We start from the raw sequence: 20,806 nt of genomic DNA on the forward strand, positions 1-20,806 counted from the left end.
GCCTGTGTCACTTCAGCCTGGCCCATCACATCCTGGCAGGCGCACATGCACCTAGGAGGAGGTGGGCGCACATGCACACAGGCCTGGCCCACATAATCCAGGCAGGCATGCATGAAGATAATAGGAGGTGGGTTCATGTCCAGATAGGGTAGGCCAGGTCTGCGCATGTGCGCCTGTCACTACTTGTGCACATGCCTGCCTACAGGATGGTGCTTGAATTCTTCCATTTCTCCCTGATAGGGTTTTGGAGATTAATAATCCGACTCACTAGAGTATTTATAATTCCAAAGAGTATTTCATTTGGAGCGACTCTCCTATTGGGTCTCATCCATCACCACAGATGGACACAAGGGTTTTGTGGGCAGAAAATAAAACCCAGATCCTGTTCCTGTCCTGTTCTCGTAACTGCTCTTCTTTGTTTATATTTCCGGTTCTGAGGTCCTTCCAGGAATGGGGAGTAATTGGGTGGATCTTGCAAATCTTTCTCCTGATCTGTCTTTTAGAGGGATCCCCAAGGATAAAAGTCAGGATACCTCACTAGGTAAGGGAAGACTGTTCCACTGGACTGCAGTTGCAGTCTTTCTAGAAATATTCCAGTTATCCTTAATTCTCTGTGTCTTCTGGTGTCTTAGTCATTGGACTTAGTAGGGGGTGACCCAATAAGAAAGCTAGAACTCCCTCTTCAAGCTAGAAGACTTAAGGCACACAAAGGAATTCCCTCCTTTCAGAGCAAGCCAAGGGTTTGCCTTTCTCTGTAGGGGCCACCTTGAGTTGCATTCTGGCTCCTCCTCCATCATGAGAGATTTCTCTTTGTTTTTGGCCTTCCTTAAGAGATAGTTTTGACTAAATTCCTATACAGATCCCTGCTGGTCCATTTCCAACACCATCTGACTTTGCAGACATGTTTCCTGGGTTGCTAGTATATCACTGATTTCTTGGGTTTCAAACTGCAGAGATTGGGTGGGGTGGGGGAGATAATTTACAGTGATTGAGGAAATGCTTTGGTTGCCAAGAGTATAAACTTCCATGTACTGTTCCAAAAGGTTAGGAGAAGAATCTAACTGATGTTTGTTCTTCAGCGTGTGGTGGATTTGGTCTTCTCCCTTTATTCTTACCTCCCATGATGAAGTCTATGAAAGGTGGAGTGTATTAGTGGCAAAAATGGAGGGCAGGACAGGAAGAAATCCTAATTTGTCCCTTCAAGTTAGAAAAGACGAACCCTTTCCTGTTTCTATTCTGTCTCTCTCCTTCCCAGTGGACAAAATGGAGTCACCGTTGTTCACTGAATCTTCTCCTCCTATTGGTGACGTGGAAAGAATTGCCGGATTTCTGACACAGGTAGGAAGGGAGAGATTAGTCTATGGAATTCCTTAGTGGTTGTATAATTCTGGTTTCAAAAAAAATGCCACATGGCAGTTCATGTTGCCTAGCCCAAATAAAGCAGAAACGAGATGAATGGTTAAGATAAAACTCTTTATGGTAAGTATAATTTTGTTTTTCTATCATTGGGGTGTTGGAAGAAATGTCCTTCTGGGTTCGGCTCCAAGTGGGGAAAAAGACACTGGAGACATGGAGGCTGCTTGGAAAGATGGTTTTAATGGTGGACAGGACCGCATGGCCTGAGCCCTGAACAGCAAAGGTGATCACATGCTTCAATGTTGGTGGAGAAGGGAAGAGAAGGGAAGAGAAGGGGAAGAGCAGACAAGAAGAAGGGCTGAAGAAGGGCTTGCAGGGATTTTTATAATCTGTTCTGCCCCACCTCTCTGTTTCCTGTTCCTGTGTAAGAAGTGTATTCTGATTGGTTGTCAGACTCCCATGGGCCCGTGCAAGGGCAACCCTCTAGGCTGTTTTGAATCCAGGTTTGATTGAGTTTAGATGCCATGTGGTCAGTTGAGTAAAGGCTTATTATCCTGCCTTAATCCCATCACAGCTGAAGAGGAGAACTCTTTATTATGTAAAGTGGACTAGCTTGGCCTTCTTAATGGCCCATTGACAAAGGGCAGGAAGCTGCAGGAATTTACTCTGTGTTTAAAATGTGTTTCTCCCTTTTTCACATCCAGGAAAATATAATATTCTGCCTTATCAATATTTCCTAGGATATTTCATTTTTCTGGGAGAGGGCTAGGTGATAACTTCCTACAGGGGAAAGGGATAAATTGCTTTGTGTATCACCTACATCTTGATGCCTGGAAGTGCCCCCCTAGTATTTTCACGAATGTTCATGAGTGGGTTTTTTTTTCAATTTAATTTTTTTATTAGTTTATTGAAGTATAAAAATGTGGAAAAGTAAATCAAGAGGAAGGGGAAAAGAGGGGGTATAGTGTAACGGGAGAAAAAAGAAAAGAAAAAGCATCTACTTCTGATTCTCTTTTGCTACATTAGGACCACAACTTTTTGGTTTACACAACATATAAATTATTTATATCACAATAAGCCTGTCTAGTTTACAAAAAGAGAATCAAAGTTTCATTTTTTCCCCAGAAAATCCAAAAGCAATTTCAAGCTAGAGACAAAATTAAATAAATGGGGAACTCATCAAATTTGCAGATGATACCAAGCTGGCAGGAATAGCCAACACTCCAGAAGATAGGCTTAAGATACAGAAGGATCTTGACAAACTTGAACATTGGGCACTATCTAATAAAATGAAATTCAATGGTGAAAAGAGTAAGGTTCTACATTTAGGCAACAAAAACGGAATGCACAGGTACAGTATAGGTGATACCATACTCAGTAGTAGTAACTGTGAAAGGGATCTTGGAGTCCTAGTGGACAACCATTTAAATATGAGCCAGCAGTGTGCAGCAGCTGCCAAAAAAGCCAACACAGTTCTAGGCTGCATCAACAGAGGGATAGAATCAAGATCACGTGAAGTGTTAATACCACTTTATAATGCCTTGGTAAGGCCACACTTGGAATACTGCATTCAGTTCTGGTCGCCACGATGTAAAAAAGATGTGGAGACTCTAGAAAGAGTGCAGAGAAGAGCAACAAAGATGATTAGGGGACTGGAGACTAAAACATATGAAGAACGGTTGCAGGAACTGGGTATGTTTAGCTTAAGAGAAAGAAGGACTAGGGGAGACATGATAGCATTATTCCAATATCTCAGAGGTTGCCACAAAGAAGAGGGAGTCAAACTATTCTCCAAAGCACCTGAGGGTAGAACAAGAAGCAATGGGTGGAAACTAATCAAGGAGAGAAGCAATTTAGAACTGAGGAGGAATTTCCTGACAGTGAGAACAATTAATCAGTGGAACAGCTTGCCTCCAGAAGTTGTGAATGCCCCAACACTGGAAGTCTTTAAGAAGATGTTGGATAGCTATTTGTCTGAAACGGTATAGGGTTTCCTGCCTAGGCAGGGGGTTGGACTAGAAGACCTCCAAGGTCCCTTCCAACTCTACTATTGTATTGTATTGTATTATTGTAAATATTTCTTACTTGGATAAAAGAATCATTTTCACCATCTCAGCTTCTCATTCCTATGGGGAATGATATATCGTTCATTCTCATATTTTCAAATCTAGTCCATAATACCATTTACCAACTTTAGAATATTGCTCAGCATTACTTAAAGAACCAGCAGACCTGTACATACTCATTTTTTAAAAATACAAAACTAACTTAAAGCTTTCTAACAGTACATATACAGTATATATCAATTTTTTAAAAAATCCATCCTAATTAATGAAACCATATTTAAGTCACTCCTCCAGCTTATCTTCGTAGAATAGATTCTTTTTCTTCTCTGCAGACTATCAAGTCTCCTTTCCTAAAGAAGTTCTCTGATTTATTTACATCCATTAAAAAAGTCCCAGAGTTGTTCTGTTAGACAAACAGGTCTGAAACAAATCTTCCCCGATTAAATTTTCCCTCACTGAAATATCTCGTTTTTTTCTTGAAGAATTCTCAGAATTCTCAGCCTTGTTAATGTCCATAAAGCAAAAGTCCCCAAACTTGACCTCTTAAACATTGTGAACCTACTTGATGGCACTTGTTTCAGTTGCAGTGAGAGGATTGTATTCACACCCTCAAGAGTTGAAGTCAGATTTATATTCTGAGGTTACATTTAGGTTGTTTGCATTATCTGGTATTTGTAAAGTCGAAACAGTAGATTGATAATTTTCTACAACTAGTTATATTTCTTGTTCTATTTTAATATCATCTATAGAATTAATATATTTTGGTTGATTCACAAAATGAGAAATCTTCTCCAAGGACTGATCAAGAATCTGTTTTATATCCGACATCAATTTAAAATTAGGCATCCCGTGGCTCCCTCTATTATTTATTTATTTATTCATTTAATTACCATGTTTGTCGGAGTATAAGACGCACAGGAGTATAAGACGCACCAAGGTTTTGAAGAGGCAAATTTTTTAAAAAGTAGGTAGGTAGATAGAGGAATAGAGGGAAAGAAAGAGAGATAAATACGGTAGGTAGGTAGGGGGAGAGAGAGAGTAGTTAGGTAGGTAGGTAGATAAAGGGATAGAGAGAGAGAGAGAGAAATAGAGAGTGAAATACATTAGGTAGGGAGGGAGGGAGAGGGGGGTAGGTAGGGAGGGAGAGGAATATATAGAGAGAAATAGAGAGAGAGAAATACAGTAGATAGGGAGGGAGGGAGGGAGGGAGGGAGGGAGGGAGAGTAGATAGGTAGGTAGATGTTTCCAGGTGTATTTATCCATGTGCTGGAGGAAATCGCTGACAATCTGCAGCACCTTAAGACTTTGTTTCTGCTGGCACAGCACTTGTTCAATGTAATTCTCATCAATCAGTTAAAGAGCTTTCCAAAAGGAGGAAAGTTGAACTCTGCAAACCTCCCAAAAACGGGGGGGGGGGGGGGCTTTTTAAAAAAAAGGCATGATTAGCCTTGGGAAGGCTTGCAGAGTGCTCGTGAGGGGGTGGGGGGCCAAAAAAGTGGGAAAAATGCACCAAAAATTCACTTATAGCCTTATGGAGGTTTATAGAGTACTGCAGGGGGGGGGGGACACAACCTGTTTTTTGCTCATTTCTGCCCTCCCCATCCCCCAGGAGCTATCTGAAAGCCTCCATAAAAATATGCATGGCCAATTTGGTGAAAGGGTGGGGCTTCGGGGGCAAAAAAATGCTGTATTCAATGTATAAGACGCACCCAGATTTTCAGCCTCTTTTTTGAGGGAAAAAGGTGCGTCATACTCTGAAAAATACGGTATTAATTACCATATTTTTCAGAGTATAAGACATACCTTTTCCCCCCTGAAAGAGGGTGAAAATTTGGGTGTGTCTTATACACTGAATGTAGCCGCACCCACCTACCCTAAACTTTCGCCTCTGCCTCCCAGCAATTTACCTCTTTGCAGTAAACGGGGAAAATAGGGCTTGTGGAGGCTTCAATAAGTTATAGCAATCCCTGCAGCCTGTAACAACTGATGATTGGGAGAAATTGAAAGTGAAACTTGCTGTTTGCTCAATGGCAAATTGCTGGGAGGCAGATTTTTTTTTCTTGTGCTAATCAGGCTGTTTGCTGCAAGGAAGTAGGTTAACAACTATAAATGCCTATAGAATGTTCATATTATTAGACTTATTTTTTAAAGACTGCTTTATTATTATTCTAGACAACTTAACAAAATGAAGAAGCTTTTTAAAATAAATGCTTGATCCGAAGAGGCCCCGTGCTATTGTTTTAAAAAGTGCTATTCTTTTAAACAGCAGAGAATAACTATACTTCCAGAAAGCACATCAATTTTAACAGCATCTGTACAAGTACAGTCTAAAATATAACATTACAAACAGTGTATATTGTCTGTACTGTTTGTTGTAAGGAAGCAAATTGCTGAGAGGCAGAGGCAGATATTTTTCCCTTGTTTTCCTCCCCCAAATCTAGGTGCGTCTTATACTTCGGAGAGTCTTATACTCAAAAAAATACAGCATATGAAGGAAGTCTTGCAAATTCTGTCGAGTCTGCTCACAGGGATTCTTCCTTCTTTAGGGTCCTGTGTCCTTTGGGGAGGTGGCCATCCATTTTAACAGTGAAGAGTGGTTGCTGCTTGATCCCAGCCAGAAAGCCCTGTATCAAGAAGTCATCTTGGAAACATCTAGGATGGTGGCCTCTTTAGGTATGAGTTCTTCTGGAGGAAAATTTAACTCAGGGCAAGGTGTCACTAGATATTTAATTTACAACTTAGATCCACTGTTCCCTCTAAGGTGCGCCGCTGTGCGCCCACGCAGGTGGCAACAAAACACCGCGCAGCAGTTTCCAACTGCCGCGCAGTGCTTTCTACTTTCACAGGCGCCAGAGGCTGGGGAGGTCCTTTGCAGATGGCTAGACCTGGCCGCCCGCAAAGGACCTCCCTGGACTTGTTTTGGTGAGCGCGGGGCGACTGACGCCAGGAAAGCAAGCCCGGGGAGGAGGTCCTTTGTGGGCGGCCAATCCTAGCTGCTTGCGCCCGGCGCTGCAGCTAAAGTAAAGCCCCTGCCGCTACCGGAATATCTGCTGCCGCCTCCTCCTCCTCTAACAGCACCCGACGTTGCGGCAGAGGTGAAGCCGCCAAAGCTCCCGCCGGCACCCCCGCCCATGGCAGCGGCGCCTCCCCCTCCGTTCGGAGCACCTGAGCTGGGCCCCGCATTACCCCTGCCCCCTCCTCCTCTGCTGTGCTTTTGAGGAGCCATGAGGCCGCGGGAGCCAGTAGGAAGGCGGCGGAGGGGGCGGGAGCAGGGGAAAAAGGCCTCATGGCTTCTCAAAAGCACGGTGGAGGAGGAGAAGGCAGCAGGGGTAACGCAGGGCCCAGCTCAGGTGCTCCGAGTGGAGGGGGATGCCAGCGGGAGCTTTGGCGGCTTCACTCCAAATGTGGTGGTGCTGTTGGAGGAGGAGGAGGCGGCAGCTGTTATTCTGGTGGTGGCAGGGGCTCGTCGTCGGCATCTTCAGCAGCAGCCCTGCCCCCTGTGAAAAAAGCCGAAGATGGATCCACGCAGATGACGTCGCCGCAACATGACTGGAGGAGGAATTCTGGGAGTTGAAGTCCACAAGTCTTCAAGCTGTCAGGTTTGAAGACCCTGGTTTTTTTTCTTTTTTCTAAAGGGTTAGGGGTGCAAGGGTCTTGCAACTTGACAGCTTTAAGACTTGCATGCTTCAATGCCAGAGTTCCTGAGCCAACATGACTGGAGGAGGAATTCTGGGAGTTGAAGTCCAGAAGTCTTCAAGCTGTCAGGTTTGAAGACCCTGTTTTTTTTTTTTTTTTCTAAAGGGTTAGGGGTGCAAGGGTCTTGCAACTTGACAGCTTTAAGACTTGCATGCTTCAATGCCAGAGTTCCTGAGCCAACATGACTGGAGGAGGAATTCTGGGAGTTGAAGTCCAGAAGTCTTCAAGCTGTCAGGTTTGAAGACCCTGGGTTTTTTTTTCCTAAAGGGTTAGGGGTGCAAGGGTCTTGCAACTTGACAGCTTTAAGACTTGCATGCTTCAATGTCAGAGTTCCTGAGCCAACATGACTGGAGGAGGAATTCTGGGAGTTGAAGTCCCCAAGTCTTCAAGCTGTCAAGTTTGAAGACCCCTGGGGTTTTTTTTTCCTAAAGGGTTAGGGGTGCAAAGGGTCTTGCAACTTGACAGCTTTAAGACTTGCACACTTCAATGCCAGAGTTCCTGAGCCAACATGACTGGAGGAGGAATTCTGGGAGTTGAAGTCCACAAGTCTTAAAGCTGTCAGGTTTGAAGACCCCTGGGAGTTTTTTTCCCTAAAGGGTTAGGGGTGCAAGGGTCTTGTAACTTGACAGCTTTAAGACTTGCGTGCTTCAAATGCCATAGTTCCTGAGCCAACATTTTGGTTGCTAAGCAGGAGCGTTGTTAAGTGATACTGACATATAATACTTTTAATTAAGTTGGTACCTTGAAGAAACATAACTTTGAGTTTCAAATAATACTGATTTCGTTGTTTTAGGTGACATTTGTGAAAAAAATTCAGTTGCTCAGGTATAAAAATGTGCCGCTCAAACACTATACTTTTCTGCTCACACTGAAAAAAAATTAGAGGGAACATTGCTTAGATCTCTACGTAAATTTCATCTCTTCTTTTTTCCTATTACATTAATTAATGGTCTTCTAAATAGCACAATTTTACTTAGAAGAAAGAAATCAGTGTGGTGATCAGCAATGGTTGTCTTGTGGTCATCCTTGTGCCCTGGGTCCTTACAGCGGAGTAATTGAGGATGTTTTTGCCTGTTGCAGTTGTCCTAATCAGCAACAAATTTTGTCTTGCTTTGTGTTGCAATGGCATATGTTGTCTCATGGATTGCAAGTTGGATGCGTCATAATTAAGACAATTTGTGGGCCACGTCCTGATGTCAAGACCTGTTTTTGTGTTAAATTTTTAGATTAGATTATTCTAATATATTTTGTTTTTCTCCCCCCACAAGCATTTGATGTGCAGAAGGAAAATGACCGAGAGCCAAATTTAGTGCCATTGCAAATAATCAAAACTGAAATTCCTGAGGAGACCTCTACAAATAAGCGGGGAAGGAAGAAACATGAAAAGAAGTACAATTTGAAAGAAAAATCTTCTCTTGAATGTGTGGGAATAGATCGCTTCCTGACCCAATGTGATTCCAAAGAAAATATGGGGAAATGTCACATTAGAAAAAGATTCAGATCAAATCCCAATGTTAGTAACTGCAAAACTGGAGAAGGCTCTAACAGAAATAATCTTACTTCACATAAAATGATCCAGGCAAGGGAGAAGCCCTGCAACAGTGTGGACTGTGAAAAAAGCGCTGGGTGGAGAGGTAATTTAACTTCTCATAAAAAGATCCACATCAGAGAAAAAGTCTATAAGTGCCTAGAGGGTGGAAAGAGCTTCAAGTACAGAGAGTATCTGAAATCCCACAAAAAGATCCATTCTGGGGCAAAACCTTACAAATGTTTGGATTGTGGAAAAAGGTTCAGTGTGAAGAGTTCTCTTACTTCTCATAAACGGATCCACACAGGAGAAAGGCCCTTTAAATGCATACAGTGTGGGAAGAGCTTCAGAACTAGTAGTTACTTGATGTGCCACAAAAGGATCCATACAGGGAAAAAACCTTTCAAATGTGTGGATTGTGGAAAAATGTTCCGTGTGAAGAGTTCCCTTACATCCCATCAAAGGATGCATACTGGAGAAAAACCCTTTAAATGTATGGAATGTGGAAAAAACTTCAGATGTAGTAGTTATCTGATGTGCCATAAAAGGATCCATTCAGGGGAAAAACCTTATAAATGTGTGGATTGTGGGAAAAGGTTCAGTATGAAGAATTCTCTTACGTCCCATAAAAGGATACACACAGGAGAAAAACCCTTTAAATGTGTACAGTGTGAGAAGAGCTTCAGCACTAGTAGTTATCTGATACGCCATAAAAGGATCCATTCAGGGGAAAAACCCTATAAATGTTTAGACTGTGGAAAGACCTTCAGGATGAAAGTTCATTTTACTAGGCATACTGTTAGATCTGGGCAACGAGAGACAGACTGCGGACACGAAGTGACTTAACAGCTCTTTATTTGTAATAATAGTGATCCAGCTTGTTTGGTAGTCGGAGGGTTCCCCTTTTATAGGGATTGGGCACGCCCCTCGACCAATCAGAGGGATACCTGAGCCAACATTTTGGTTGCTAAGCAGGAGCGGGGATTTATTCATTTTAATTGGGTTTGGGGTTTTAAAAAGTTTTTAATATACTATATACTATATTTAATATTTATTATTCTATGTACAGTCTTGCAACCTCCTCCACCTACGTATTTAATTATTTAACTGTTTTGTATGTATTTTATAACGTATTTTAGTGACTGTACACCGCCCCGAGTCCCTTCCGGGAGAGGGGGCGGTCTATAAATATGAATAATAAATAAAATACCTGTTTCCCGCTGTAGGAGCGGACCAGAGGGAAGACTTATCCCGATATATGTTAATATCTAACACCCCTCCCCTCCTAGATGGGACGTTGCGGTAGGTAACATAATCTTTTAGGTAGGTGGGTGTTTGTCTTGCTCGGGAGGAACGTCGTAGTTCGGGTTGGCTTGAAGTGGTTGCAGGACTGGGTGCGGGTTGGTTTGAAGTAGTTGCAGGATCGGGTGCTTTTTCTATTTCCCGTTCTGGAGGTCTTGTGCCTTCGTTGCTCGGGCGTTCAGGAGTTTGTTCGGCTGCGCTGTCTGGGGTTTTCTCTGTTCCGTGTGTGTAGTCTTGTTCCACGCTTGGCTCGCCGGCATCGTTGTTTCCTATGCTGGGGTTTTCTTGTGGCTGACTTTCCGTAGACAGGAAACTTTCGTCTTCTTCTCTAAGGTTGGAGTGTGCTAGGCGACCCCGCAGTTGATCGATGTGCCTTTTCCAATTCCGCCCATCTTCTAGCTCTAGCAAATACGATCGTGGGCCCGTGATGCCTATGACCTTTGCCGGCATCCATAATGTTCCCCCCGTGTAGTTGTGAGCGTATACTGAATCCCCTACTCTGAAAGACCGGACCTTACTTGTAGAGTCTGGGGGAGCCGTGGCAGAGTAATTCGGATGGAGCCGGTCTAGGTGAGATCGTAGGCGACGGCCCATGAGTAGTTCAGCGGGGCTCCTACCCGTCGTTGCGCTCGGGGTAATGTGTTGAATGAGGAGGTAATGGTCAATGCGTGTTTGCCAATCACCTGGACCCATCCTGGCGAGGGCCTCTTTTGCGAATCGCACCATTCTCTCCGCCTGTCCGTTTGATGCTGGGTGGAATGGCGCGATGAGGGCATGCCGGATTCCCAACCCTGCTAAAAATGTTTCAAAGTGCATGGCCGTGAATTGGGGCCCGTTATCGGATACGAGGAGATCTGGCAGGCCATGGGTGGCGAAGAGTCGCCGTAGAACCTTTATGACTGCCTCTGCCGTGGTTGAAGTCATTAGGACTACATCTAGCCACTTTGAGTATGCATCCACAACTATAAGGAAAGTCTGACCTTGGAATGGCCCTGCGAAGTCGATGTGTATTCGCGACCAGGGTGCTTTGGGTTTCTCCCATTCTGTGGCGGGCGCTTCCGGGGGTGCTGGTCTCGATTCCTGGCATGGGTCACAAGTGGCCACCCACTCCTCTATTTCTTTGTCCATGTTTGGCCACCACACGTAACTTCTTGCTAACGCCTTCATTCTAACAATCCCCGGATGACCCATATGTAAAGCATCTAATACATTTTTACGTAAAGCATGCGGAATAACAACTCGATCCCCCCACAACAAACATCCTTGTAGTACTGAGAGCTCGTCCGGTTTCGACCAAAACATTTTGAATTCCGGGCCCACATTTCCCTTTGGCCACCCCCTCCAAACCCAAGTTTGAACTTGTTTTATTAAATTGTCATTAGAGGAGAACCTTGCAACATCGTAGGAAGAAACCGGTCCCGAATCCAAACAGTCAATGAGCAATACCGGTACTTCTGGAGTGGGGTCTGGCAGAATGTCAGGTAATGGGCAACGGCTGAGTGCGTCTGCGTGTCCAAGAGTGGAGCCCGGTCGATGTATCAATTTGTATGAATATGCAGCCAGGAAAACAGTCCACCTGGTCATGCGAGAAGAAAGGGAGACCGGAGTGGGGCGGTTTCCCGCCAAAAGTCCCAACAGCGGTTTATGATCTGTGATCAGTTCAAAATCGCGGCCGTAGAGGTATTCGTGGAAACGCTTTACTCCCGCGACGGCAGCCAGCGCTTCCCTGTCCATTTGGCTGTAATTTCTTTCGGCCGATGATAGAGTTCTGGAGTAGAACGCGATGGGTGCTTCTTTTCCGTCGGGCATCCTGTGGCTGAGGACTGCTCCAACTCCGAAAGGTGATGCGTCGCAGGTCAATACCAGCGGTAGGGTCTGGCTGTATTGAACAAGCAATGAGTCAGTGGTGAGTAGACGCTTTACTCCGGCGAAAGCTGCAGCTTCGGATCGTCCCCATTTCCATGGAGCGTTCCTCTGGAGTAGACGGTGTAGTGGCTCAGCAACGGTCGCCTTCTGTCTCAGAAAAACGCTGTAGAAGTTAAGTAATCCGAGGAAGGCCTGCAACTCGGTCTGATTTCGTGGTGTGGGGGCGTCCTGGATCGCCTTAATTTTCTTTGAAGTGGGGTGTATTCCCTGACCATCGATTCTATAACCCAGGAATTCTACGCTAGGCACGTTAATTTGGCATTTTTCTTTTTTAAGGCGGAGACCCTTTTCTCTGATTCTGGCCAAAACAGATCTGACTCTTTTGTTCAATTGCTCCTCGTTTGCAGCTGACACCAAGATGTCGTCAAAATAGGGGACGACTCCTGGTATCCCTTGCAACAGTCGTTCCATGACGCTCTGGAACAATCCTGGGGCAATGCTAACGCCAAATTGTAGCCGGTTGCATTTGAATGCTCCTCTATGCGTCACTATCGTTTGGGCCTCCGCTGTGGCGCTATCAACTGGCAGTTGCTGGTAAGCTTGTGCCATGTCTAACTTTGCGAATACCTTTCCTGGCCCCAACGAGTGCAATAAGTGCTGTACTACTGGCACAGGATATGCGCTCTGTTGTAGCGCGACATTAATTGTGCACTTATAGTCCGCGCAGATGCGGACTGATCCGTCTGGCTTGACTGGGGTCACGATGGGCGTTTCCCAGCGCGCGTGATCTACCGGCTCAAGGATTCCTTGCTCCACTAACTTATCTATCTCTTTGTCTATTTTAGGGCGGAGTGCAAAAGGCACTCGTCTCGGTTTAAGTCGGATTGGCGCCACTTTAGGGTCTAAATTGAATGATATTGGTTTACCCACATACTTACCAAGACCGGGGCTGAACACATCCTCGAATTCCTTAAAAATCTGTTCAGCGCTGCTGTTTCTTACGGCGTTGATCCCGGTGACTTCTAACCCCAGGGCTTCAAACCAATCAAGCCCCAGAAGGTTCTGCAATGGCGCGCTGGCGATGGTCACGGGCAGCTGGGCTTCGATGTCCTTGAAACGGATGTGGAATGTGCCTTGGCCCACGATGGGGACTTGGTTCCCCTGGTAGTCTCGTAGAAGGACGTCTGGAGCGTGTAGTTGGCTCTTTCTGAGGCTAGGAATAGCCTGTTTCATGGATGCCCATGAGATGATCGTCAGGGTCGATCCTGTGTCAACTTCTAGCTCGCAGGGTGAGCCCTCCAAGAGGACTGTGACTCTCAGCCTTTTTGGCCGCTTAGGGCGGACCTGATGTATTGTGGTGAGATACGTTCGCAACTCCTCTCTCTGGGTCAACTCTATCTCATCGTCAACATCCTGAAAATACTCTCGTTGAGCGTCTTGATAGAACGCTCTTTCAGCTCTTTGTGTGTATTCTCTCTGGGGATACGCTCGCTCACTTCCTTGTGAGTAATCTCTCTGGGAATACGCTCGTTCAGCTCTTTGGAAATTTTCTCTCTGGGTAAACACTTGTGGATTTCTCTCTGGGCGCCCTTTTTGATTTCGCCAAGCCCCTGGGTTGGGCTTCTGTTGGCGGTACATGGGTGGCTGCCGTGAGGTAGGGACTCCGCTCCGGCACACTCGTGCGATGTGCCCAAGTTTGTTGCAGTGCGAACAAACAACGTTCCTGAACCTGCAAGTAGACCTGGGGTGATTCCCTCCGCAGCTTGCGCAGGGCGGCAAACGGGATCCGGGTCTCCCCCCAGGCCTCACGTGACTGCTCTGCATTAGGTGACTGTCCTCGAACTCGGGATTCTCGTAGTCGGGGCTTGTGTCCTCGTAGTGAACTCTGGTTTGCCTCGGTGCTGGCTGGTTTACGCTGGCCCCTCGTTGTATGGTCACCGATGAGTTCTCCGCCGATTCTGACGCTCTTGCTTCGTTTAACGCTGTCTGTAGGGTTAAACTCGGGTTTGCCAACAGCTTCTTTTGCAACGAAATGTCTCTTATCCCACAGATGAGCCGCTCTAAGATGTGTTCTTCCAGATCCCTGTATTCGCAGTGAGCTGCTGCTTTTCGTAGGGCTGCAACATATTGATTAATGGATTCTCCCGCCTTCTGAGTCCTCATGTTGAATTCTTTGCGGCAGACATGGCGGGAAGGTTTTGGCGCGTAGTGAGTTTGCAGAGTCTGTTGCAACGTTGTCCACGATACTGCTTGTATTGGAGTAGGCGCGGTGAGGTCTCTGGCCGTATTGAAGACTTCTTTTCCGCAGTAGCCGAGGAAGATGTTTTTCTTCCTCGCATCGGTGATCCCCGTGTATTCGTTCGCTTCGAGGAAACACTCGAAACGAATCATGAAGGCTTCCCATTCGTCGTTTGCTGGGTCGAAAGGAGCGGGGGGAGCATGCATCGCCATCTTCTCTGTTTGAATTTGCCGCGCTGCGGTAATCTGAGATGGCTGTCGGAATTGCTGCCGAATTCCTGGGCTGGATCAAATCCGGAGATTCTGGAGGTAGCGTTCTTCGTCCTACCTGTCTCTCGATCCCACCCTCGTCGCCAATGTTAGATCTGGGCAACGAGAGACAGACTGCGGACACGAAGTGACTTAACAGCTCTTTATTTGTAATAATAGTGATCCAGCTTGTTTGGTAGTCGGAGGGTTCCCCTTTTATAGGGATTGGGCACGCCCCTCGACCAATCAGAGGGATACCTGTTTCCCGCTGTAGGAGCGGACCAGAGGGAAGACTTATCCCGATATATGTTAATATCTAACACATACATTGATCCATGTGGGAGGGAAACCCTTTAAATGCACGGAGTGTGGGAAGAGCTTTAGGCAGAGTGGTGGTCTTGCCTCCCATAAATTGATCCATGCGGGAGAGAAAACTTTTAAATGCATAGAGTGTGGGAAGAGCTTTAGGCAGAGTGGTGGCCTTGCTTCTCATCAAAAGATTCATACAGGAGAGAAACCCTATAAGTGTACAGAGTGTGGAAAGAGCTACAGAAATACAAATCAACTGACATCCCACAAAAGGATGCATTCAGGTGAAAATCCTTATAAAGGCACAGAGTGTGGAAAACACTTCAGGACAAGCAATTTCCTTGCTGCTCGTAAACAGGTTCATACAGGAGAGAAACCCTATAAATGTCTAGACTGTGGGAAGGCCTTCTGCGAAAGCAGTGGCCTTGCTTCCCATATACGTGTCCACACAGGAGAAAAACCCTATAAATGCATGGAGTGTGGAAAGAGCTTCAGTGTAAAGTGTACTCTGACTTCTCATAAACGGATCCACACAGGAGAAAAACCCTATAAATGCCTAGACTGTGGGAAGGGCTTCAGTGAAAGCAGTGGCCTTGCTTCCCATAAACGTGTCCACACAGGAGAGAAACCCTATGAATGCATGGAGTGTGGAAAGTGCTTCAGTGTAAGGAGTGCTCTTATTTCTCATAAACGGATCCACACAGGAGAAAAACCCTATAAATGCCTAGACTGTGGGAAGGGTTTCAGCCAAAGCAGTACCCTTGCTTCCCATAAACTGGTCCACACAGCAGAAAAACCCTATAAATGCATGGAGTGTGGAAATAGCTATAAAAGCAGTAGTTATCTGAACCTCCATAAACGGCTCCACACAGGAGAGAAACCCTATACATGCCTGGAGTGTGGAAAGACCTTCAGTGTAAAAAGTGCTCTTACTTCACATGAAAGGATCCACACAGGAGAGAAACCCTATAAATGTCTAGAATGTGGGAAGAGCTTCAGCCAAAGTAATCAACTTATTTTACATAACAGGATCCATACAGGGGAAAAACCTTATAAGTGCACAGACTGTGGAAAGACCTTTGCTACCAGTGGCAATCTGACTTACCATAAAAGGTCCCACACAGGAGAGAAACCCTATAAATGCTTGGAGTGTGGAAAGAGCTTCAGTGATAAACGTTACCTTATTTCCCATAACAGGATCCACACAGAACAGAAATCATATGCATGCAATGAATGTGGGAAGAGTTTTAGTACAAGCAGGTCCCTTACTTACCACATTCGTAGCCACTCACCGAAAAAATTGCACCACTGCACAGAATGTGGGAAGAGCTTCAGATTAAAAAGTCACCTTACTTCTCATAAGAGGATCCACACAGGGGGGAAGTAGAAATGAATGGAATGCGGAAGGAGTTTTAATGAAAACAGGATGCTTTTCAAGAAAGAATCCATAGAGGGCAGCAAAATATCTTATGGAAAGCAATCAACTTATTTCCCTTATAATATGACCCACAACAGGATGGGAGGGAGATCCCTTTAGGGACTAAAGTGTCCTTAATTTGTGTAAATTTCTTCACTGTGGTGTAACCATCTAAAGATATGGAGTGTAAAAAGAATAATATATTTGGAAAAATGTTGTGGTGAACAGTCTTCGTTTCATAGTATTGCCAGGGGTGGGTTGCTGCCGATGTTACTGCCCATTCGCTTCGCACACACTTTGCTTGTTCATGCGCAGTTGCCTGTAAATTGTTCTTTGCATGCGCAGAACATTATAAAATGACTAAAAAACATGCTGGCAACAGCATGGGTGACTGGAGAACTGGTACAGGGGCATGGCCGGCCTGCCATCCCTACCGGTTTGGTGACCCAGTCCCAATTTCCACTACCAGTTCCCTCGGACCAATGTGAACCTGTAGCAACCCACCTCTGAATATCACCATGTGTGCAACTGATTAAATGTATGGGTTTTGGGAAGCTCTCAGAATAGATTTTTAATTCCAGAGGTATTATCTATTCAGTTAAGGTAAAGAAATCTGTTAAACAATTGCCCCTCTCATTACTCCCAAACCTCACAATCTCGGCTGGATCACAAACTGATTTATTTAGGCATAATCAACACCAGTGCGGGATTGCCTACCCGCACAGGGTGGGCTACTCATACTGTCCGCCCAGGAGCGGAATGAAGACAACACACAAGGGTTTCCTCGAGGTGAGTGAGCCCAGGGCGTGTTCTGAACCCCTCTTTTATTAAGAGCGTATAAGGAAACAAAGCATGCTGATTTATTATTGGTCACATTATCGCATATAGCCTAATATGGTTATGTTAGCTCCTACTTGCTTAAGCGGTGCTTTCGGTATGAGTATCTTAACGGCTTGAACCAGGTGTTTCCTAGGCTGCTGGTAACTGCCTCAGTTTGGAAAGTCCCCGTTGTTTAAGATGGTTTCAATATCTATGCATTGCTTTGCAAGCGGTTACTTTGCGAACACAGCTTTCTAAATGAGGTCCTCCCAGTGGGCATCCAGCTCAACCCGTGTTCACTACTCAATTTATTTCAGTCCCAAATTCCATATATGTGTTCCAATCAGGAAAACTGATCTGCACATATACCATGGCGACCTCACATCAGGACTGATTTTGGGTTCAGCCTCCAGGCTTTGTATAGAGCTGGTATATGCAAGCAAACCAAGGGAAAATGTATGTGTGTATATTCATTTTAGCTCTAGTTGTGTTGAAAACACTGAAGGCCTTAAAACATATAACAAGGTATTTCAGCTATTATTTTTTCATATATTGTATGTGCATCAGTTTAGTTGCAAATGGAAATCTCTCCCAAATATTTATATACACAGTCCAGTCTGGTGCCAAATTGCATTAACCCAGCTAAAAGGGACTTTATATATGGTTTTATTGGTCCAACAATGCATCGTATGAGCAATATTTTTTAAAGGAAATATTGGTTGATTTAAATTATTCATTGTTCAGTTTCACAGAGTAATCTACCGTATTTTCTATTTTTCAAGATTTTCAAAAGTCAAGTTTAGTGCCTATTTCATTTGGTGGTATCAAGTTGATCAGAAAGATAAATCATACTTGACATGTTAAGGGACCATAGCATTGCTATGGTTTTGGAAAAACCTGTTAATAGCATGATTGTGACTTTGTGCTTTTAAACTTAATATAGCTTTTTAAAAAACATATTTCCTGATCATTAACCACCTTTCTCATTTTGAAATGTTAATAAATTATTGGAAACAGTTATTGCGCAAGGTAAATGATGCCCTACTTTATACACATTGAAAAGCTAAACAAACAAACAAACAAACTAGCTGAATATGTAGGAGAACTTGGGGTGGGGAGCCATGAAAGTGGAATCAAATGTTAGAAAGTGCTAGAAGGAGGTGGAATGAGTTCAGATCTGACTGTTTCACATTGCACAAGGATGCATTGAAAACCATGGAATGAGAAAAGCATTAGTATGGTAGATTTTTCTATGAAAGAAGCAAACAATTAAAATGTGGGAACATTTCTCATTATAAAATCCTGGCATTTTTTTTTTCATAATATTACTAATTATGTAATTTTACCTCTGCGGAGACAAACCATGCAGCACTGAAAGTGCTTCAGCTAACTTTCTCTCCTTTTACACCAGAGGATTTAAAGGGGAACCAGAAAATTTCAACCTTTTGCCTCTTTCTACAACTTGGAAGGTATTTTTGGCCTTTAAGGATTTGCGTTTGGAGCCAGAGCGGGGATGTTCAGGCAGCGTCTACACTTAATTTCCTATTTAATATCATTAAATACTGTATTAATTGAATAAGGCCAATAAATTCCTTATTCTGCAGCCAGCTGTTTCTCTCCCTTTGAAAATGAACCCCTGAAAGAAACACCATCATTATCCTGAGGGGTCTTTGGGGACCAGTGAAGGTCCAGTGTGGGGATCCAGTGTGGGGATCTTCAAAGTCATTCGCCTCAGTGATGGGGTGACTTCCCAGGGTCCCTTTGGGGGCTCCCATCAGAGAAGCTCGGGGGAGGGCATAGGGGTCCCCTGAGGGAGAAGAGGGGACCAGAAGGAGGCCCAATTCGGTGACTGATGCAGAGAAAGGAGGAGTCGAGTCCCTCCTTGAGGACCCCCTCCATGGTGGCGCTTCCCTCAGAGGCGCGTCAGTTTCTCTCCGCTCTTCCCGCCAGAATAGGCTCCTCCCCCAGCCCTCTCGGAACCCCTTTTCCCGCTTCTCCGTCTGAGGGAATCGCACTGCGGGAGGCGTGGCCAAGAGGAAAGGGGTGGCGTCACGCAAGCTCCCGTCTCACGGAGGGGCGGGGAGAGTGTCTCAGACTCCCAGTCAACTCCCCCCCGCCCCAGCCGTATCAATGGTCCCTCCCACCCACCCCTTACTGTGGATCTTTCTTTCCCTCCTTCGTTTCCAGGACTCCCGGCTCAACACGCAGCAGCAACAGGCGGAGCCAATGGAGGCTTTCCAAAAGCCGGTCCCCAAGATAGGGGAGAAATGGAATTGGGAGGCGGGGGGGGGGGGCTTGACAGGGATACTTGGGAGTTGGCTTTGGGTTGCGCCAATGGGAAGCCTCCCTTCTTTTGAGTCATCAGTCTCTGGGCAGAATCTCTGGCGATTCCTCCCTGCGGAGCAGAAACACAAAGGGAGGGAGGCTGCGCAACTGGGTGGGTGGGGGTCCCAAATTGGACACAGGTGGGCCCTGATTGAAGCAATCTCTCAAGGAGGCACCGACTGCTGAGATGTGGGAACGCCACGCTACTAGGTCCAAAATCTAGAGGTCTCCTCTAGCCACGGCTCGCTTGTTTTCCCCACGACCCCCGTGACACGTGTCTCAAGCCTCCCAGTCCACGGTCAACTCTTGCTTTCCAGAGTAAGGGGGTGGTTCTCCCCCTTCTGCTTCAAGGGGAGCCCGTTTCCTTGACCTCCGGGGAAGTTTGACGCCTGGGAAGCATCGGGCGATGAGGATGCGTTTAACCTTTATCTCTTGTCTTCTTTGGTAGTGGCTGACCTTTTCCCCCTCCACACTTTTCTCACGAGCCTTAATTGCGTAATTATTACGAATTACATAAAACACTTTGCTTCTTTCCTGTGAAAAACTACCCAAAGCCACGCAGGACTCTGTTTGGGGGGGGGGGTTTCCCCTTTCCCCCGTGGGTTTCTTTGTGTCCCTCCCACCTTCATTGGCTCTCCGGGGAAGAGACGCGACCCCCTGCTGTGGCTTCAGGTCTGGAAAGGGAAGGCCACTTTCACTTCCTGGGAAACTTTTCACTTTTCTCGGGTCTGTTTTCCTTTAAGGTTTGATGGTGTGAGCCTCTCTCTCTCTCCTTCTCTCTCCATACCTCCCTTCCTTCTATCCGCCTGTCTGTCTGTGTGAGAGAGAGGTTTGATCTCCGCCTGGCTTCTCCCGGATGCCGCTTGCAGAGCTCGATCTCCAGGGCAGATGCAGCTTCGAGCAGAGGCTGCCCTGCATATCTCCCCAAACCTGCCCCAACGCCCGAGATTTCACCCCAGGTGCCAGCAGGGGGCGCTCTCTTGGCTGCCGACTGAGTGAAGCCACTGCGCATAGGCCCCTCCCTCGGCTTGGTCGGGTGGTTCCGGCTGGGGGTTGCTCCCTGGGGACCTGGTGGGGGCGGGGCCAGAGGGGCTCCCGCGACTCAGAGCCTCCCCAGGGGAGGGAAGGGGATTCTGAGGTTGGAGGGAGCGGGGAGCCCGCCCCATAACTGCTCTTGGCTGGGCGTGGGGGGAGATGCAACAATGGGGCAGGAGGGAGATGCAATGGGGGGAGATGCAACAATGGGGCAGGGGGGAGGAGAGAAGGAAGCTTAAAGGAACCCCCCCCCCTGCTGACATCTCTTTCAGATCCGGAGGCTGGAAGGACCTTTGGAGAGCCAGCGGAGACCAGTTGCCCGTCGGTGCCAGTGGCTGGAAGATCCCTTCTGATCCTGGCAGAGAAGAGAAGAAGCAGGAAAGGTCCAAGGTCAGAGAAGCTTCTTTTGGGGAACACGGAGGGATCTTCACATGCTTGAGTTTTTTAATGTGTCCCTGATAGGGTTTGGGAGATTAATAATGTGCTTAGATACTTAGAGAACCTCATTGGCTAAATTGGTCTTGCGTTCTTCCAAAGAGTATCTCCTTTGGAGCAATTCTCCCATTGGGTGTCATCCATCCCCACTAATGGACACAAGGG

At 46.0% G+C, this 20,806-nt stretch overlaps 2 protein-coding genes across 6 annotated transcripts in view; both read left to right on the forward strand.

Moving 5' to 3' along the window:
• The window catches only part of LOC309384776 (zinc finger protein 263-like), a 48,812-nt gene that overhangs the window by 22,463 nt on the left and 5,543 nt on the right, over positions 1–20,806 (forward strand). Inside the window, exons 1-2 of one of the 5 annotated variants that reach the window (XM_081938536.1) lie at positions 20,254–20,309; positions 20,479–20,596. The exons of the other annotated variants lie outside the window; for them this stretch is intronic. The gene's annotated coding sequence lies outside the window, so the exon portion shown is untranslated. Of the gene's footprint in view, positions 1–20,253; positions 20,310–20,478; positions 20,597–20,806 lie in introns of those variants that run through there. 5 annotated transcript variants of the gene reach the window in all.
• Positions 464–20,559, forward strand: LOC309384542 (uncharacterized protein; the record flags this gene model as incomplete). Its single annotated transcript, XM_081938228.1, has 5 exons — positions 464–541; positions 1,256–1,338; positions 5,969–6,095; positions 8,387–9,444; positions 20,479–20,559. The coding sequence occupies exons 2-5, from the start codon at positions 1,264–1,266 to the stop codon at positions 20,557–20,559; spliced, it is 1,341 nt and encodes a 446-aa protein (XP_081794354.1). The 5' UTR covers positions 464–541; positions 1,256–1,263.

Source organism: Natrix helvetica (genome assembly GCF_964273705.1).
Source record: "Natrix helvetica genome assembly, chromosome: 1".
In the NCBI taxonomy this organism is placed as follows: domain Eukaryota; kingdom Metazoa; phylum Chordata; class Lepidosauria; order Squamata; family Natricidae; genus Natrix; species Natrix helvetica.